Consider the following 19,045-nt stretch of genomic DNA (forward strand, 5'->3'; position numbering starts at 1 on the left):
TAAAACATTCAATGGCTACATCTTTCAAATGACATTAATTATTTTCTCACTCAAACACAACCACGACCAAAACTCTTCATACCTACAGGCCAACTTAAATACTTAATAAAACCGTAATTCGCTACATTTCTAGTTGTATTTAAATATATTCCAAATCTTAAATTAAAAAAAAACTATCAAAACTATAAATTATGTTGTTGCTGAACACCAACACACATGTTCGTTTTTTGATTAAAGGGGACCACTACAGAATAATTTTGTTCTGTGAAACATTATTTAATGCTGCCCGCTGTTAGTGTTTTTAGGTAATTGTTTTTTGAGTGACAGAGTGCTTGTTGATTGGTGACCTTTGCTAGTGTTATGGAAGTTGATCTTATATTAAATGTTTTGGTAGTTTTAATGCATTTTTGAAAAAGATGCCCTAGTGATTGCAAATTAATGGTTCGGTTGAAACTGCTATTGGCTAAGCATTAGTTAATCACAAGGTTTACAACAAATAATAAAAATCAGCGGAATAGGAACAGATACCGATATTCACTATACAAATGAAACTAAAATGTCTTAAAAGTGATAGCGCAAAAGAATCATTAAATCGGTTCTTTTAACATGTTTATTAAAATGAGCAAATTAATAATTTTCCATTAGGTGTGTTCGACTTTATGATTATTATTATTAAAGATATGCTTACGGAATGGCCAATGGTTGGGATGGCCAAACAATAAATAGAATTTAAAATTCAAAAGAGAGAGAAAACATATTCATAAAATAATGACAACGAAAACAATCACGTTACAAATTAATAAATACATGGGGAAAATTAAACGGATCACATAACAATAAACACAATCTTAAAAAAAAAAAATCTTTACTGTCTATATGCTTTCGACTCGCTTTCTCTGTACTTCCGGTGTCAACGGTTTTGTTGTTTGCGTAGCTTACGTCGAACCACAGTCTCGTCAGTCAGGAGCGACCTGTGAGAAGAGACGAGGCCGGAGAACATCAGTGCAGTAACCGAGTGTATCAGACGCTGAGCTTCGTCGCGGAAGAACCGGTACCTTTCTCACCTCAAGCAATATAGACCAAATCAAACAATTTACAGGTATTAGTACTAGTTATGTGTGACATTTCCTTTTTTTTTTATTGTTTGTAATATCTCTTTTGTGAACATGCTTCAGCCGGCTATCTGTCCAGTGTTAAATGACAACATCTGTTCCTGCCATATGCTTTACAAGCTGCAATTCGTGTACTTTCATGCAATATCCTAACAGCTTTGCATATATATATATATAACAAATACTGCTGCATTTATAAAATTCCAGGATTCCAATTCTAGGATTCCCAAAAATAATTTGCAGGATAAATGCACCTATTATTTACAGGTAACACGCGTTTATGATAATACTAAGCTCTCGTGCTGATGCAATAATTCACTCAAGCTGCCACTGCTGATCAGCAGCTAACAATGACAGCTGTTACATTCAAAACCAGGAAGAACAAATAAGACTTAACAGTGGCAAAATATGAACACAGTTTTTATTCATTTTATTCATTTATTTCAGTTTCTGCATTAATGTTCCGATAAAAGACTCTTCTCTCAGTAGAAATGGTGGATTTAATTAAGAATAATCGTTAAAGAACTGTATTTTTCCTAATATTTACAAACGGCTAAGCTGAACCATAGGGCTGCAACAAATGATTATTTTGATAATCGATTAATCACTGATTATTTCACCAATTATTCTGTAGGCTTTGTTCTATTATTCTGCTTTTACAATTAGTTACAATACTGAGTTGCACATATTCTAACTAATAAATAAAACAAGGTCATCACTTCAGCTTTGAAGTAAATGTCCAAAAATTATATTACTGTTGACCAATTACACTTATTTTACTATACAAATAAATATATTTGGCATACAAAATGAGATGACAGATTTTCTCATTCACCATATAATCAACTGTATGAAGAAACAATTGACCGACTGAATGATCCGACGTTCTGCCTAACGTCTCCTATATGGAACAAAATAAAGTGTTAATTTTCAGTAAGTTATATTTTCATTACATTTTCATTAGCTCTCTTAATACACTTTAGTGTTATAGTAATCAAAACAGTCCTGAGCTAGATCAAGCTTTAGTTTATGTAAACCAAACTATCACTTTAAAGTATGTTGGTGTTTCTTTTTTTTTTTATTCACTAATAAAAGATTCTGTTATTAGCTAGCTCCACACTGAACTTTATAGCCGAAAATCAAGTTGTAATTATAACAAAGTTTTTTTTTATTATTATTTATTTATTGTTTAACACTGTAAAACTGTGTGCTTTCAATCAATTTACTAAATAAACGTGACATGGCTGAGTGCCAATTGCAGAGCTGATGCAAAACTGAACAGGCTTGTATTACTGGTATGTCTGTCTGTGGGTACATCACTGCCAGTCTTCTGTCACTAACAGTTCGACAGTTTGTTGAAAGGTCCTACCCAATTGAGAGATCGCCCAATCATTAAGTTGTGCTTCAAGATGGGACAAAAATACAGTGACTGAATCTCCAATGAGCCATCAGATTCTCTGTTCAATGCAAATATAGTGCAATTCTGCTCACCCACTTTTTCAGAAGTAAAACCAAAAGTCTTCAAGAAAGAATGATAAGCTTGAACCAAAGCAAACAGCTTCAACTTCAAATCACAACATATTAAAATCTGATTTGAAGTAAAAACGTACATGGCAAAATAGACATAAAACCCAAACTGTTAACGGTTTAATGAGTTAAAAGAACTGCAATCCCATGAAGCATTGCAAATGGCACAATAAAATAAAGAGCGCAATACATTTTTTAAAGCTGTTGTTTATGTGTATAAACCGATATATTTTATGTTTATTGCAAAATATGCATATATACACACTAGGGTGTATTGGTACACACAAGTCCGTTCAGGACAGAATGAAAATGCTAATTCACTCTCTGACAGCAGGGGGCTCTTGTGGAACAGCAGTGATACTGAGGTTCTTTGGTTGCCGCTGTAAACAAAGCAGCTGCACCTATAAACACTACTTTAATATTATATTTTGGAGAAATGTACATTGTAAAGCACCCCTGCCCAAATTCTGTCCTGGAGGTTTCGGTATCCTGCAGAGTACCTGGAAAAGCACTATATAAATAAAACTTTGTGATTGCTTGTTTGTATTCTCTGATTGGTGCAGATTCTCTGCAGAATAATGGGTGATGTAGTTTTCTACGGGAATTCTGCTTTTAAACAATTATCAAAAAAATAAAATAAAAGTTGGCTCAAACCATATATTGTCTGTGTTGTTCCCAGTGAAGCACCACATCCAGAAAGGAACCGTAGTGACTTATTTTGAGGCTCTCGTGCAATGAACATTTGTTTTAGTTTTTTTGCTTAAAACAAACGATGAAATCAACGAATATTGCTAGTACTTCCATTAACAAACCGTATCCGAAAGCCACGGTACTCAGTGATCCTGACTTCATGTGTGTAAACATTTGGACATGATTACTTTGGTAGTACATTTTATTAATACATTTTATGTTCTTACTAATTCGCAGCATCAGAATGTGTGGTATATGGGCCTTGTTTGGTAGTGATGAGTGCCTTGCTGTTCAGTGCACTAATGCCATGAAAATAGCTCACCGCGGTCCAGACGCTTTCCGCTTTGAGAATGTCAACGGTTTCACCAACTGCTGCTTCGGGTTTCACCGCCTCGCTATCGTGGACCAGTTGTATGGCATGCAGCCTCTGCGAGTCAAGAAGTTTCCTTACCTTTGGTTATGTTACAACGGAGAGATATACAACCACATCAGGGTAGGTGCTGAACTTTTTTGATATTTTCATTCCGAATATATACATTGATAAACGTTTCTTCCACTTATGTGCCTGATATCAAGTGCTTCGTAGTCCATTAATGAACTCAAATTACATGATGAAAATTGTAGTAATGTAATCTTTTACATTTTGTAGGTAATGTACGTTGATATCACATTGATTTGAATATATATATATATATATATATATATATATATATATATATATATATATATATATATATATATATATATATTAGGGGTGTAACGGTTCACAAAATTCACGGTTCGGTTCGATACGATACACTGATGTCACGGTTCGGTTCGGTTCGGTTCGATACGTTTTAGATACAGCAAAATGTAAAAACATCTCAACTTTTCAGAATGCCGCAAGCGCACCGCGGGTCATGTGACAAGAACTAACCAATCAGCTGCATCCTTTCCCGTAACAACTTTGAGAGCTCAGCCAAGATGAAGGAACAGCTGATCGTAGTTGTATATGGATTGCAATTTTGAAATAAATTTAGTAGCAGAGCTACTGCAAGCGATTTTTAGAGCTGCAAATCCATTTATCCTTCGCTGAAATTTCCGCGTCTCATGGAGAGAGCACGTCATTGTTGCTTAGCAAAGACAGACGCCTCATGAGCGCTTCTGCCCGAGCGCTTTGGAAAGGAGGAGAACGACATACCGTTGTTTTTTTATCCACCACTCTCTTGCCATCACCATTATAGCTTAAAGGGAATCCAAAGTGCACCCAAACACCAGACCTGTTGGTTATTGGAGGATCTTCTCATTTCTAGTCTGTTAAACGCATTGGCTATTTTGCAACGAGCCTCGCGTGCTGAGTGAGCGAGCGCCTGCTGAGTAGCCTAACATAAACATATAAGATGGTGTTTTTTCCTTCTTCGGGAGTGTCAGGGGCGTTGCCTGTTACGTTGTTTGGGTTATTGGGCTACCTTGTTGAACGCATATCATTATATTTCTATCTCTCTCTCTTTTTTTTTTTTTTTTCCAAATATAATTAATTACTCCAACGAACCGTTCGGTATACATAATGCGTACCGCGTACCGAACCGAAAGCGTCGTACCGAACGGTTCAATACGAATACGCGTATCGTTACACCCCTAATATATATATATATATATATATATATATAGTGTATATATAGAAAATTTAATAATTGAGTAATACCAATGTTAAAGTTAAAGCATTAAAGCAATTACTAAAACATATTAAATAATTGTTTTATTTATGCTGTGTGGGCTTGCACTTTTTGGTATAATTACATCCACCTGAAAGGCCAGTATGTGTGCAAAAGCAATAAGCCCCGTGAAACTGTGGTTTACAGAGATTTTATAAACGCTAAGGTGCATTGTAAAACCCCCTTAGCTGTTATAAATTCACTGTAAACTGCGGCTTCACAGGGCTTCTAGCTTTTATAAAACGGTTATTCCATATACGTAGTAAGGTTTCGTAGAATAAATCGGAGCAAATAAAGTGTAATGATATTGATATAAATGATATTATTATTAATAAAAATATTATTCGTATTCTTCCACCAAATAATGTAGTTCCTCAGAAATGGCTGTGGTTCCAACAATGTGGTTGCCAAGCAACACACAGAAGTAAACAAAGGTGTACATTTGTTGTGTAATTTACAACAGATTCGAACGCGGCTCAACCAATCAGAATCAAGCACCGGAACATTCCGTTTTTTAAAGGCCGTTTTAAATTAAATTTAATGTATGCATTTAGCAGACACTTTTATCCAAAGCGACTTACAGTGCATTCAGGTTATAATTTTTACCTATCATGTGTTCCCGGGGAATCGAACCCCAAACCTTGCGCTTGATAACGCAGTGCTCTACCAATTGAGCTACAGGAACACTTTTAAAAAGGACAATTTAAAAGACCTAGATGAATCTAGGAATAATTTTCTGACCGTTTATGTAATCATATAATCAAAAGTAACTGTAGTCTGATTAGGAGTATTTCAAAAACGTAATGAAATTGAATTACAAGTTGTTCATATTTGAAACCTGATTAAGTAATTCAGATGACACATAATCATTCACTACCCAGCACTGCTGATATCTGATGTCTTATATCCCTTCATGGTTTAACGTTACATCTGTTGAACAATCTTTTCTGTATAGCTGAAGAACAAGTTTGAGTTTGAGTATCAGACTAAAGTTGACGGCGAGATCCTTCTGCACCTGTATGATCGCTTTGGAATCAAGGAGATGGCCTCCATGCTGGATGGCGTATTCGCCTTCGTCTTGTTGGACACGGCTAACAGGAAGGTTTTCATTGGCAGGGACACATATGGCGTGAGACCACTGTTCAGACTGCTCACCGACAACGGCTTTCTAGCTGTCTGTTCTGAGGCCAAAGGTTTAATGAATTATGTAAAACTAACTGGAATCTTTGCGCACTTTGAATACCCTAAATTACAGCCAACGATTTTAACAGCATTATGTTTTAACTTTGATTTGTTCTGAACAGGTTTGATAGACATCAAAACCTCCATGTCCACTCCTGCAAAGATCACAGCCTTCCTGCCGGGACACTTTGAAGTGTTTGACTTGAAGCTCACTGGAAAAGTGCAGTCTGTTCAGATGGATTGTTTCCACTGCTGCACAGAAGAACCCAAACACGCCGCCTATAACAAACTGGAGAGTCTCGGCACAGGTAGATGTCATATTCAGCATCTTAAAAGGAGTTTTAAGCAGTCTGATAGCTCTGTGTGACACACAGTTTTAAGTATCAGTTTTTGAAAATTGAGATTTATGCATCATCTGAAAGTCGAGTACATGAGCTTTGCATTGATGTATTTTGTATTTTTTTTTAGGATATGACACTATTTGGGCAAGATTATTTGGAAATCTGAGGGTGCAAAAAAAAAAAAAAAAAAAAATGTCGCCTTTACAGTTGTCAGAATGAAATTCATAGCAATGCATATTACTAATCAAAAATTGATATAGTTATACAAGTTTTGATATATTTATGGTAGGAAATTTACAAAATATCTTCATGGAACATGATCTTTACTTAATATCCTAATGATTTTTAGCATAAAAGAAAAATCGATCATTTTGACCCATACAATGTTTGTTTTTTTGGCAATTGGACAATTATGTCCCAGTGACTTAAGACTGAATGAATTAAATCAGGTTTTGTGAACTGAATATTCTGATTATTGAAAAGATCCATAAGAATGATTAATTCCCATCATTGCTTACAAGCAAAGTGCACAAGGCCTTTTTCTGATTTTCAAAAGCCTTGAGTATTTGAATGTTGTGGTTTAAATGTTTTTCAGCTTTTATTATTATTATTATTATCATCATTACCATCGTCATTTATCAGATGAATGCGGAAAATTGATCCACCGTTTACTGTACTGTCAGTCTAAACTAAAGAGAATGAGTTTCTTTCCTTTTCATCAGGCTTTGAACTGGAGACAGTCAAGAGCAACATTAGGATCCTGTTTGAAGATGCGGTGAAGAAACGCTTGATGGCTCACAGAAGAATCGGTTGCCTCCTCTCAGGTTCCTGTGCTCATTTAGTTCTTTTCATTGATTTAGTGGATTAGTTACTCTGATTTACGTTCTCCCGATCAGCCTGTCCATGATGGTTTTATTTCCAGGTGGTCTCGATTCGAGTCTGGTTGCTGCTACACTTGTGAAACTGGCCAAAGAAGAGCAGCTCCAGTATCCCATTCAGACGTTTTCCATCGGTGCTGAAGACAGTCCAGATGTTGCTGCTGCTCGCAAGGTCAGTCACACTGAACCTCTAGCACTTCAAATGCACTTTCATGCGCAATAGCCTTAACATCAGAAGCATGTTTCGTGAGTTTAGGAAATGGGTTTTTGTGTGAGATTAGATCTTTGATTTAAGCGATTATAATATCTAAAATATTATTAACTTATAATAGAAAGTTATAAAGTAGCACATTTAAAATTCATCCATTGGTATAGACCAATAGTGATCAAAAACATCATAATATTCATATTCATATTTTGAACTGATTTTCAAACTAGTAAAATAAAAATGTTTTAATTAAAAGAGATTTCATTGTGTCCCACATTACAAAAGAGGTAACGTTCCTTAAAATTGTGACATTGAAGAGTTGAGACTTATTTGGCTATTTTCAGCATGACAGGAAGATGATTTATCTCATCACATTTTGTAGGGTGTTTTCTTTTTCTTTTTTATACACCATCTGGATTCATTAAGCTCAACCTGAAGCCTAAAGTTATTGTAAAGAAAATGATCAAGTAAATTCAATTTATGTGAAATAAAAGTTCATCCAAAACTGTTATAAAATGTCTATTAAATTGTCAATTAAACTTCAATGTATATTGATAGAAACTTACAATATCACGCACATCAGGGTTTTAAAAGTGTATTTGTACAAAGCTGTGCGTTACAATTTTTGTAACTGTAAATAGTTTTGAAACATTCTCAGTCATTCTGAGGTCGAAGATCAACCTTTTTAAAAGGATGACCATTAGAGAAAGATATGTCAAATATTTGTGACAGGTGGCAGCGCACATTGGCAGTGAACACCACGAGGTGAACTTCACACCTGAGGAGGGGATCCGTGCGCTCGAGGATGTCATCATTCACCTGGAGAGCTATGACATCACTACTGTGCGTGCCTCTGTCGGTGAGGACACAAGTTCAAACTAAATGGGAAAATAAATCAATTCTACTAATACGTTTAAATAGTTAGAAGATCAGTTCCTTCATTTAATCAGTTTCTTCTTTTAAACACAGTGTGAAGTTTTTCTCATTTACGTCTCCACATAACTAGCATGACTCTAGTGGTAGAATTTTTATTAAAGTATTAATTTCTTTTAAATATTTGCAAAGTGTCAGTGAAACTGTCCTTTTGTCTCTGTGCCCATAGACCTAAGCTGGCTGGCTTTAGGGTTTAGTTGACTACCATTCCTCTGGTCTACTCACGTGACCACATGAATTCTCTGGATTAGAGATAATGGGCGTCTGAAACTTGCATCATCAGCATTATACCGTTTAGAAAGGTAGTCAGGTTCACACAACTGTTTTCTCTGCTCTCTTTCTCTTGGTGTTCTTTCCCTTCATTCGTGTAAAAAGGTTGCTTCTAACTTTTTGAAAAAGCAACTTCATTTATATTTGGCGAGAAAAAAGTACCTAAGTTAATGACACACCCATTTACACGTGTAAAAAGGCTGGATGACACACCTTCCCTCTAGTCCATTGTAAAAATAAACAAATATATATAGGGAAACCAGCCAGTTTCCAGTCAAACACAGTTCTTATAGCATCAAATAACTAACTAAAACCAAAATTATTTGAAAAACTAATGTGAAATTACACATTATTGGGGTTGCTTCAACCCGTGTGGCAACAGTAGAAAAGAAGCCCAATTCCAATGGAAAACCACAGGCTTGGTAACACTATAATGGATAGTAATGTCTACAATCAACACAACGGCTTAAAGTTGACTAATTGGGCACGGTCTTCCTGCTGCACTAAAAATATTACAGCTTTCCTCTGTCTATACATATCCTTACAAGTGCAGTTTTAATTGGATTATTTGTGTACCCTTGAAGTGTAATTAAATCCTTTAGTTTGTCTCTGGTCCCATTAGATTAAATGGAGAGGGTGGGGTTGATGACCTATACTGGGTCCAGGCATCTGGGGGACACCTAAATGTTTTGGCTTCACTTTTCAGGACTTGTGTGGCATACTTGTGTGATTTATTACAGAGCACGCTCATGCAGTGTCTGTTTCATTCATACTTGACACTAGAGGGTGCTCTCACGCAGAAAGTCCAAGATGGACTCACAGAAGTAATCATTTGTAATGAGCCAGAAGATCCCTAATATGGACAGAAGCATCCAGAAATGGCTGTTTAAGCTGAATGAAAGCATAAATGTTTGGACTGAGGAAACGTGAAGACTTTAAACACACGATCACGACAATATATGCTTTGTGTGTTTTTCATATTATCTCCAAGTAAAAAAATTAAGTATTAAAATAATGCAGTTCTTAATTGACATGGCATTAATACAGTATAGAAATTATTCTGCCTTTTCTCTGTGATAAAAATGGAAAACGAAGTGTTTGTAGTATGAACAAATCATAAAATTGCATTAGGAATATATCTGAAAACTATATTAGAATAGAAATTATTGGTTGTTGTCCAGCAGTGTATTTGATTTCTTAACCGATTAAAATAAGAAATAAGAGAAAAATAAAACATTTATTTTTATTTGAAATATGACATTTGACATTTCTGTCACCCTCACTTTCTGAAATGATGGTTATATACGCACCTAGGCACACTTCTCTTGGATTTGTGATATCCATCATAGCCACTAGATGGTAGTAGTGTTTTTCCAAAAAATAAATATAAGGTAGTTCAGTGAAATGTTTGCTTTTCTGCAGGCATGTACCTGATATCAAAGTACATTCGTGAGAAGACCGACAGCGTTGTGATTTTCTCGGGTGAAGGTTCAGATGAGCTGACACAAGGGTACATCTACTTTCATAAGGTACATGCTATTGTAAGATAGTTTTGTATTATAGTTTAATTTTAAAGTAAATGCAATTAGCTGCATTTTAGAGTGTATTTGTGGGGTGGGAGAGGTTGATCTTTATACATAATTTTGTAATTACTTCTATTGTCTTTGAACTGTGCTGTACTGACAAGAATCTATGTATACTAAAATAAACTTTAATGTCTTTTCTTTTTAAACTTGCAAGTCCACAGCTGTTATTGTTATGTAGGTGCTTTCTGGTGAAATCAAATTAATCTTTTAATTGAATAGGGAAATGTAAATATCGATATACTCAAATGAGTATAAAACTTCAAGTACTTTATGTGCTTTAATATGGTCGACACATTAAAATAAGTGTACTTATTACAGCATGACAGAAGATTATTAAAACAATGATTTCAAATGTACTTTAACACTTAATTCATTATTACAGTGAACTTTTTACTTATGTTACTTTGACTTTAATATTATGAATATTATTATTATTATGAAGTCATATTACTGTATTAGCCATGAATGCAGTGTTTATTTTTATCAGTTTTTTAAATATACTTTTATAATTTGATGCACACTGTCAGTTCAGTTGTGTTCAGTTTGTTAGTCTTTACTGTCATGTGTTGAGGCTGTATTTTGTGCCTGTTGAGCTTTCAGCTGAATGTTTGTTTTCTCTTGAATCAGGCGCCGTCACCTAAAGCAGCTGCGGAGGACAGTGTGCGTCTCCTGAAAGAGCTTTATCTGTTTGACGTGCTAAGAGCAGACAGAACCACAGCTGCACATGGGTAAGATTACATGTCCCTTCCCTACTCTTCCCATAGAAAATTGCTGATTTGGTCTTTTTTCACAGTATTTGTCACTGCAAAATTATTTATATTTTGTCTTCATTAGACTGGAGTTGAGAGTGCCTTTCCTGGACCATAGGTTCACCGCATACTACCTCTCTTTGCCTGAAGAGATGAGAGTGCCTAAGGTGGGTTACCTTTCAGTCGGTCAACATTACGTCGACGCTAACGTTAGGGGTATCACTTGGGAGCCCCAATCACCTCTGAGCATTAAAAAAAATGACCAATGTCAACTGGCGAGTGGAATTTGCATTCCAAGCCACTCCCCTACTTCTGGGTATATAAGATTGTGGCATGCATACATGTTTTCTTTGGAGAAAGAGCTTTGTGAGCTCTTTCTCTCTTTCAAATGAAATTTTATGTAGAAACAAAGAAGCCTTCACTTAGCAGGAAATTCTCAGCTGTGTTATACAGTGCATTCAGCAGTGTGTGCTGCAAGCATGCTGTGACCGCTTTGGTGGATGATTCCTGCCTGCACTGTAAGTGCATGTCCATGGCTATGCTGAGGTCGTGTCTCTAATTCATTATGAGGCTTCCATCGAGCTCTACCCAGTCCAGTTCCTCTGGTAATGAAGATTTCGAGGCCGCATTGGTTAGGGACAAGGGAGACCTGAAGATTACGGTCAGGAATGCTCCGCTGGGCCAGCCCCCATGAAAGTCCTGCTCCTCACAGCGTAGCACCGTCGAGCTCACGCATGATGGCTCTGGTTTGGCTGTGGTGGATCCAGTGTCTCATTCGGATGTGACTCTCAGCCATGCTCTGGTCCAATGCCCTTTTTTCCTGAGGTTCAAGAAGAGCTCCCCAAAACATGGAACAGTCATTGGTTTGCAGAGATCAACCTGAAAGACTTTCTTTGATTTTATTTTGAGGGTCAAGTCGATAGGGGCTATCCCCTATCTCCCCGCATCTTTACAGAAGCTGCAGAGGGTGCCCTGTCCCCACTTTGGTAGAAGAGCATCCTAGTCTCCTTTCTGCAGAGCATCTTTTTTCTTGGTATGGGGCTGGCTCGGTCAACATGACAGCACAACATATATATTTAAAAAACAGGCAAAAGCATACACATCAATCTAAACTGGGTGCTTGACCAAAAAACAAGCAGAAAAGTATTTGAATGTAAAGTCAACACCAAAGCTCCAAAGATATCAAACATGTATTGTTTAAAAACTATCGCAAAGCGTATTTGAGGTTTGGGGCACGCAGGCTCTTCATCAATCAAATGAACAACACTGATTTACAGTGTTACAATCTTTATAGGCCTACCTCAAGTAATTCAAGGGTCACATGACCCTACAACATTATCATGATAATATCACAACAATAACATGTTAAACAAGGAGAAAGACAAAGAAAAAATAAAATAAAAAAACAATATACATAAAACCAAACATAAAACTATGCAAAATACAAAAATATAAATCATTAATGTATTAATGTATGCATTAATGTATTAATGTATTAATCAATAGCATCAATAAATACCTACCTACATACATAAATAATAACCACAAAACATTTAATGTATAATTTAAATATCCTGTTTTTTAAAGAAATGGACGAATGTCAAAATCCTCAATCCATATCACATTTTTATCACAGTTACGCCTTCTCCCCAGCTCACCTCATTGAACAGACCCTGCGTAAGATCAGGGAGGATGAAGAGCAGGTCCTGTTTGTACCGTATTAGCCCACCTGACCTGGGTTCCTTCCAGCAGGAAAAGATGAAGCGTAGGCTGTCACCCTCCCCTTTGAAAGTCTCTACCATTGCGGCGCATCACAGTGCAGTGGATGGAAGATCCTTGGGGAACATGACCTGACCGCCAGGATCCTGAGAGGCTAGAGGAGATTTAAATCCTCCCAGATCACACCTTGTTCCCTCTTGGGATCTCTCTGTGATGCCTCAGGCTTTTGTGGATCAAAGTATGATGTAGTGAGAATATAGAGTTCATACTCAGGAAAAAAACAACAACTTTTAATTCAGTGGCCCAAACTGAGCAAAATATGCAATTTGGTGCAGTTGCTTTAATTACATGGAGGCCTTATGTGAAATGTGTTTATCAGATATGATGCAGTAGGCATTATACTGTAGAAATTAATATAAGCAGTAGTTATTGGTGTAGCTTGTATTTTTGTGTTCTTTTTCAAAATGAGTGGTTTTGTAACCAGACTGAATAACTTTTGATTGGAGCAGGATGGTGTGGAGAAGCATCTCTTGAGGGAATCGTTTAAAGGGTTGAACCTCATCCCAGATGAGATTCTCTGGAGGAGGAAGGAGGCCTTCAGTGACGGGATGACCTCCATGAAGAAATCCTGGTACACCAGTCTGCAGGAGCACGTCGAGTCTGTGGTACTGCTCTTTTGCACATGACACAGTGATTTAAAGCCTCTTCCCTGTCATCTCGTCTTAGTTTAATTTTTCTTTTCTCTTTCAGGTGAATGACTCTCAGTTGGAGGCGGCTAAGACGCTGTTCCCTAAGAAAACTCCCACAACCAAAGAGGGCTACTTCATAAGGCAGATCTTCGAGAAGCATTACCCCGGCCGCTGGGAGTGGATCCCACATTACTGGATGCCCCGCTGGATCAAGGCCACGGACCCCTCGGCCAGAACCCTGTCCATTTACAAGCCAGATAAAGAGCAGTTATCACATTAACCAGACCACATCCAGCTTCAGACCTTGCCTAGACCATACATTCACTACTGCATACATGTGTGCCAGTTCACATATTACCAGAATAGAACTTTTGCCACACCTTTCTCTGTGCAGTTTACTAAAGATTATTAATTTTTTATTTTTTTTGTCTTTCCTAAAGAGAATTGAGTCTATTTTAGGAAAGCTCTTTAAAGATTGGAGTGAAACCATATCTCCAGCTCATGCAATACTTTCCAAGATATAAATTAAGGCCTCCATTACACTCATATATTCTTTTTTTCTTCTTCTTCTTTTTATGGAGCTTAAATGTATAACTAAGCAAACCAAAACAAGTGTGTTAGTGTAGTTTGTTGGTTTGAAGGAATCCCTTAAAAAATGGCACAGTAACCATTGTTTCTTCTAAAATAGTTTTGTTACTTCAGTTAAACTGATAACTTAATATTAATTAAACAAAAGAAATTCAAGCCAAAGGTACAGAAAGTCTCTTACATTAGTAACAAGTAATATATACACTACCTTTCAAAGGATGTGTTTTTTTTAATATATATATTATATCTAAAAATGTTCCCGTGATGTAAAGCTGAAGCCTTATTACACCAGTGTCACATGATCCTTCAGAAATCACTCTAATATGCTGATTCATATCTTTGACGAGTAGATTGTTCAAAAGAACAGCATTTATTTGAAATGTGAAAAGTGACAATGTCGAAGTCGTTACTTTGTTTAATTAAAAAAGAAAATAATCTTATTTGACCACAAACTTATGAATGGTAGTGTATATGTATTTTTGGGTCCAGTAATGAATTTAAGTTACTATGTTTTTGTGATATTCTGGACTGGATACTGAAATGTTGTAGGGTCAAATTTTACAGCCTCTGAACTACTATCTTTCTGTTCTTTAACTATGCATTTATCCCAGCTTCCTTCAGTGGGATTGACGCTTTAATGACTGTACTTTTGTGTCTATAGTCAGCTAATTGATGTTAGTAATTGGCTGGGTAGTTGAAATGCTTTTAAGAAGTTATATTTATATATATAAAATTAGTATGTTTTATTTTTTTCAGAGAATCGGCATCAGAGTTGAATGAATGGCACTGGTTAAAGAACTGTTCACCATTTAGCTTTGATAAGATATGATACTAAAATTGGTTACAAAATTAATTTATTGGATTTTTTTTTCTACTTTATATTTTATTTGGTGCACCATCAAGTTTAAACTGACTTAAAAAAATGAATTATAGTAAGTATAGTATGTATTGTAGTTCGAATGTTTAAAGAAACTGTAACTTCCTGTACTGAACGGTTTAAGGCGTTTTCAGTTCAGTTGGGTTTAATGTGCAACAAAGGCTGAAGCGGTTGCATTAACAAAAAAAGGTCTGGTCATTGTATTGATAAAGCCTTTCATCAAAGCAGCAGTTGTGATGTGTGTTTTATTCATTCGTTTCAATAAGCCTGCTTTCATAAGGACACTTGTTGCTGGTTGAAATACTCCAAATGGCCTGTAGGTGGCGCGAGTGCGTGACTGTGAGAGCTCCATTCACCATTCATTCAACGATACAACAAGGAATTAAAAGTTCCACCAATAAAGAAAATATTTTTAATATTCAGCTACAATCACACAGAGATATCAAGTTAGCAAAACCTTTGCTTGTAGCAGTGACAGGACACCACACCCGGACTGGCGCTTTTATACAACATCATCAGTCATGGTGAAAACACTATGAGGCACTATGTATTGACACTGTCAGAACAAATCTCTGAGAACCTTGGAAAGGACACCGCTTTGCTTTAATGCTCCACATGTTGTGACAGAAACACGTTTGATCACAGCTGGACAGTATTAAAGTGTCTGATCCTTTCTAAATGACGTAAATAAACTGACACAGGTGCGACTCGGCCATATTAAAACAATCTAAAATAAGACTTTATTATTATTATTTCTGACCTGAATAAAAAATAAAAATCAATGGCTATCAGAGAATGAAATGATCCTTTAGGAAGCGGATGTGACGATGATCCATTTTAACGCCTTTTGTCGTACAACTGTACTGTTCCCCATTCATACGATTCTGTGAAGAGAGAAGGCCAGTAGGCTATTAAAAACAGATCATATCTCAATTTTTAAAATCACTACTGATTATTATTATTATTAAATTGATTTATCTGCTAAACCTAAAAGAGAGCTTTTGCAGTTCATACCTGGCTCCTCTTGGCTTCTTTTACCCATCAGCCCCACAAAAGAATTGATTTTATGCCCTAGAAGACAATAAAGGGAAAAATATTATGCTAAAATGTTATGTATATACATATATGCCATGCTGTTGAAGTCTAGAGTGTAGTTGAACTGATTTTGTCTTTACAATTTTTTTTATTTTTATTTTACTGTGAAAATGTAGATCTTGAGGATCTGTGAGTTTTTGCAGAAAGAAAAATCATGTGCCTCTATAACTTTAAGATTATATATTTAATACGCTGTGAATGTGTGACTGAGCCTGTGAAAAACCTGCAAAGTTCAAGATTTTTTTCTTTTTTTCTTTGTGAGGAAACATCCCTGGAGATGTCTATGTAATTGAATATGTAAATCTCTCTTGAAGAGTATCATTGCTTTTATGCAAATTTAAGTGTTTCAAAAATAATATATGCATTGTATGCAGTAGTGTTCTTGTGGAGATCACTTACTTTTTCGTGTAATCTGTGCATTTGCTGTGGGGGTGGAAGAATGAAAGAGATGTAAGTTATAGGTCAAAAGCATTTTTATAATCTGCTGTGTTCTAGGTAAAACTTCTCAAAATCTGATCTGAACATTTATAACATGCATAAGTGGCAAATTAGATGAGATATAGGAGTGTGGTCTTACCGGGGGACCGTTTGCCCATCAGACCAATGAACTGATGAGGCCGGGGTTTCCTCGTCATACGTCTCAGTATCTCTCTGAAGGGATCCGCCTGAAGCCACTCATCCTACAATAGATGATTTGATTAGTGAATGACAGAGCCCCAGCAGAAAGATGCCACTCACTGTAGAAGATCACTGGCATGACAGTATTTTATAACTCTCCAATCATCCCAATACAAAATTCACAAAAATTTTTGACACCTTTTTTGAGCACATAAATACTCTACAAGGTACAGTATTGGCAAAGATGTGGTTTATGGACACAAAAAGCATGAAAGACATTAAGTGTTTGGCTGTCTTCCAATCCGCAATGTCAAATGGGAAACGTGCGCTCCATTCAAACAAGCAGTGAAAGAGCACTGACTGATTCAGCACTGGACAGCGACCTGTGCTTATTGTGCATGAGTCCTGACTCATTACCCAGTGAATATAATTAAAACATTAATCATGTTGCACATATGATACTTTAATTAGTACTGTTACTGCTATGAATATATGGTATTCCCCATATTTTACTTATTATTATTAATATTATTATTGTTTTTAATGGTCGATTATTTAATTGCATTTGGTCGTCCTCAATACTAAATAGATAACCACCTATTTAGTATTGATGACGACCAAATACAATTTATTAATCTTCCATTAAACAAATAATAATAATCGATCCAACCAAATCGATAATAACGATATACAATCCAATCACTTAATAACAATAGACTGTTGATTACCCAGAATTTAATTAGAGATTACAATGGAATTTGCACTTTTTTGTCAGCTGTTACTTTTCTTTATGTTACTACTCTATGAAGCTGAGACATAATAATGAAAAGTAGCATAATTAAATATAATTAACTTTAAATGAAATAGGCTATAACTGACATTATCACGAATATATATATATATATATATATATATATATATATATATATATATATATATATATATATATATATATATATATATAATTGTGGAAGTTACTAAAAACTAACTAAAATTAGTTCAAATCGATTTCATTTGGTCTGAAAGGCATGTTTAGATAATAGCAGAAGAAGTAATTCTCACCTGTATCTGATTGCTGCCTGTCCAGTAATCAAGGTCTTCTTTTGGACCCGATTCTTCTCCAAAAACTTGGCACAAAACAAAGAAAATCACTACAGAAGGTAAAATAAATTTCATGTTGCACCCAGTAACGTTCCTTTTCTTTTCCCAAAACACTTTAAAGTAAGAAACGCAAGCTAAAGGTAGAGTATGTAGTAGGTGTTCCTCCGCGTATAAACACACTTCTTCTCTGCGTCTTCCGTGACAGCACTGACTCGCGCTCGCGGCTTTATAGCGAAGCTACAGGGAGGCGACAGGTTCCTTCCGACGCTTAAAATCGATAAAACAAATTAATGTATTAGTCAGATTGCTTTAAAAGGCACAATGACGAATAGCACTCCTCTTTAATATTTTGCTCTCATTGCTAGAGGAAGTCTCTAAAGTTGAGATGGTCGCTGTTTGGGCAGTCCGTGACTTTATGGAGGTGCGCTGATCAGTGTGCAGACTGTGGACAGGTGACGTTATGATTGGCTCATTCCACGCAGGCTTTACGAAGTTCCGTCTACATGCGAGCAAACATGAATGCAGATGACTCGTTTGCGTCAAAGTGAGGTGAGCAACTCCAGTAAGGTCTCGGAAATGTACATATGAGAGGAATTTAACAAGAGGCATGGCAGATCCAGTATATTTGGGGTTCTCCATATCAATATCTCTTGTTATAAAAGCATTACATTGTAGATAAAAAAATGAAGCTTTATTTTTTTAAAGTAGGCTACCCACTTTTTGACTCTTTTGAAATAAAAAAAATGTTCTTGATTACATTCTGAGTTCCTCAGAAGATCAAAACTCACCTAAAAACCTAAAGAACTTTAAAAACGTTGTCATGTGGCATTACTAAAAACCCTTTTGGTTTCAATCAGGACCTTTATTTTTTAAGAGTAGGCTTGTGTTTCGCATATCCCACAAAGCTTGTGTGCCATTTTTTAACCAATGAGTCTCCAATGGAGGCTGTGTAGTCAGGGTTAAATTTGTGTTTTTGATGAAAAGCATGGATAGGACATGGAGGTGGATGACCCACGGAGGAAGTGGAGACACGGATGATTTCCATGAGAAAGGACTCTTGTCTCAGCGCACAGAGAGACTAAACAGCCCAAAAAGCACTTCATACCTCAAGTGCCTTTATCAGCGACAATGATGTCTCTTTATTTAATCATGTGTTAATATAGTATGCAAATGTTATTTCCTGCTAAA

General features: G+C 36.1%; 2 protein-coding genes across 3 annotated transcripts; one reads left to right on the plus strand and one right to left on the minus strand.

The window, feature by feature from the left end:
* The first annotated feature begins 42 nt into the window (after positions 1-42).
* Positions 43-15,369, plus strand: LOC113090838 (asparagine synthetase [glutamine-hydrolyzing]-like). 2 transcript variants are annotated; one of them, XM_026256451.1, is made up of 12 exons: positions 43-1,099; positions 3,567-3,822; positions 5,979-6,216; positions 6,328-6,513; positions 7,269-7,370; positions 7,469-7,596; positions 8,365-8,491; positions 10,258-10,364; positions 11,049-11,149; positions 11,256-11,337; positions 13,399-13,554; positions 13,640-15,369. In XM_026256451.1, exons 2-12 carry the CDS (start codon positions 3,574-3,576, stop codon positions 13,856-13,858), a joined length of 1,695 nt encoding a protein of 564 aa, XP_026112236.1. In that variant the 5' UTR covers positions 43-1,099; positions 3,567-3,573; the 3' UTR covers positions 13,859-15,369. The 2 variants fall into 2 exon arrangements, with proteins under 2 accessions (XP_026112236.1, XP_026112237.1); XM_026256452.1 differs by having other exon boundaries at positions 43-1,051.
* Positions 15,370-15,443: 74 nt separating this feature from the next.
* LOC113090840 (protachykinin-like) lies at positions 15,444-18,309 on the minus strand. Its single transcript, XM_026256454.1, has 5 exons — positions 17,819-18,309; positions 16,716-16,818; positions 16,538-16,561; positions 16,058-16,114; positions 15,444-15,927 (listed from the first exon to the last, which is right to left on the minus strand). The coding sequence occupies exons 1-5, from the start codon at positions 17,930-17,932 to the stop codon at positions 15,881-15,883; spliced, it is 345 nt and encodes a 114-aa protein (XP_026112239.1). The 5' UTR covers positions 17,933-18,309; the 3' UTR covers positions 15,444-15,880.
* Between the last annotated feature and the right edge of the window lie 736 nt (positions 18,310-19,045).

Source organism: Carassius auratus, unplaced genomic scaffold, assembly GCF_003368295.1.
Source record: "Carassius auratus strain Wakin unplaced genomic scaffold, ASM336829v1 scaf_tig00214021, whole genome shotgun sequence".
NCBI classification, from domain to species: domain Eukaryota; kingdom Metazoa; phylum Chordata; class Actinopteri; order Cypriniformes; family Cyprinidae; genus Carassius; species Carassius auratus.

Bases quoted from the DNA above. Each gene is read 5' to 3' on its own strand.
- LOC113090838 (XM_026256451.1), top strand. From the start codon at position 3,574: ATGTGTGGTATATGGGCCTTGTTTGGTAGTGATGAGTGCCTTGCTGTT. The intron at 11,150-11,255 runs GTAAGATTACAT...TGTCTTCATTAG, and splicing joins AGAACCACAGCTGCACATGG to ACTGGAGTTGAGAGTGCCTT. The intron at 11,338-13,398 runs GTGGGTTACCTT...TGATTGGAGCAG, and splicing joins AAGAGATGAGAGTGCCTAAG to GATGGTGTGGAGAAGCATCT.
- LOC113090840 (XM_026256454.1), bottom strand. From the start codon at position 17,932: ATGAAATTTATTTTACCTTCTGTAGTGATTTTCTTTGTTTTGTGCCAA. The intron at 16,562-16,715 runs GTAAGACCACAC...CCACCCCCACAG, and splicing joins GATGGGCAAACGGTCCCCCG to CAAATGCACAGATTACACGA. The intron at 15,928-16,057 runs GTATGAACTGCA...CTCTCTTCACAG, and splicing joins AAGAAGCCAAGAGGAGCCAG to AATCGTATGAATGGGGAACA.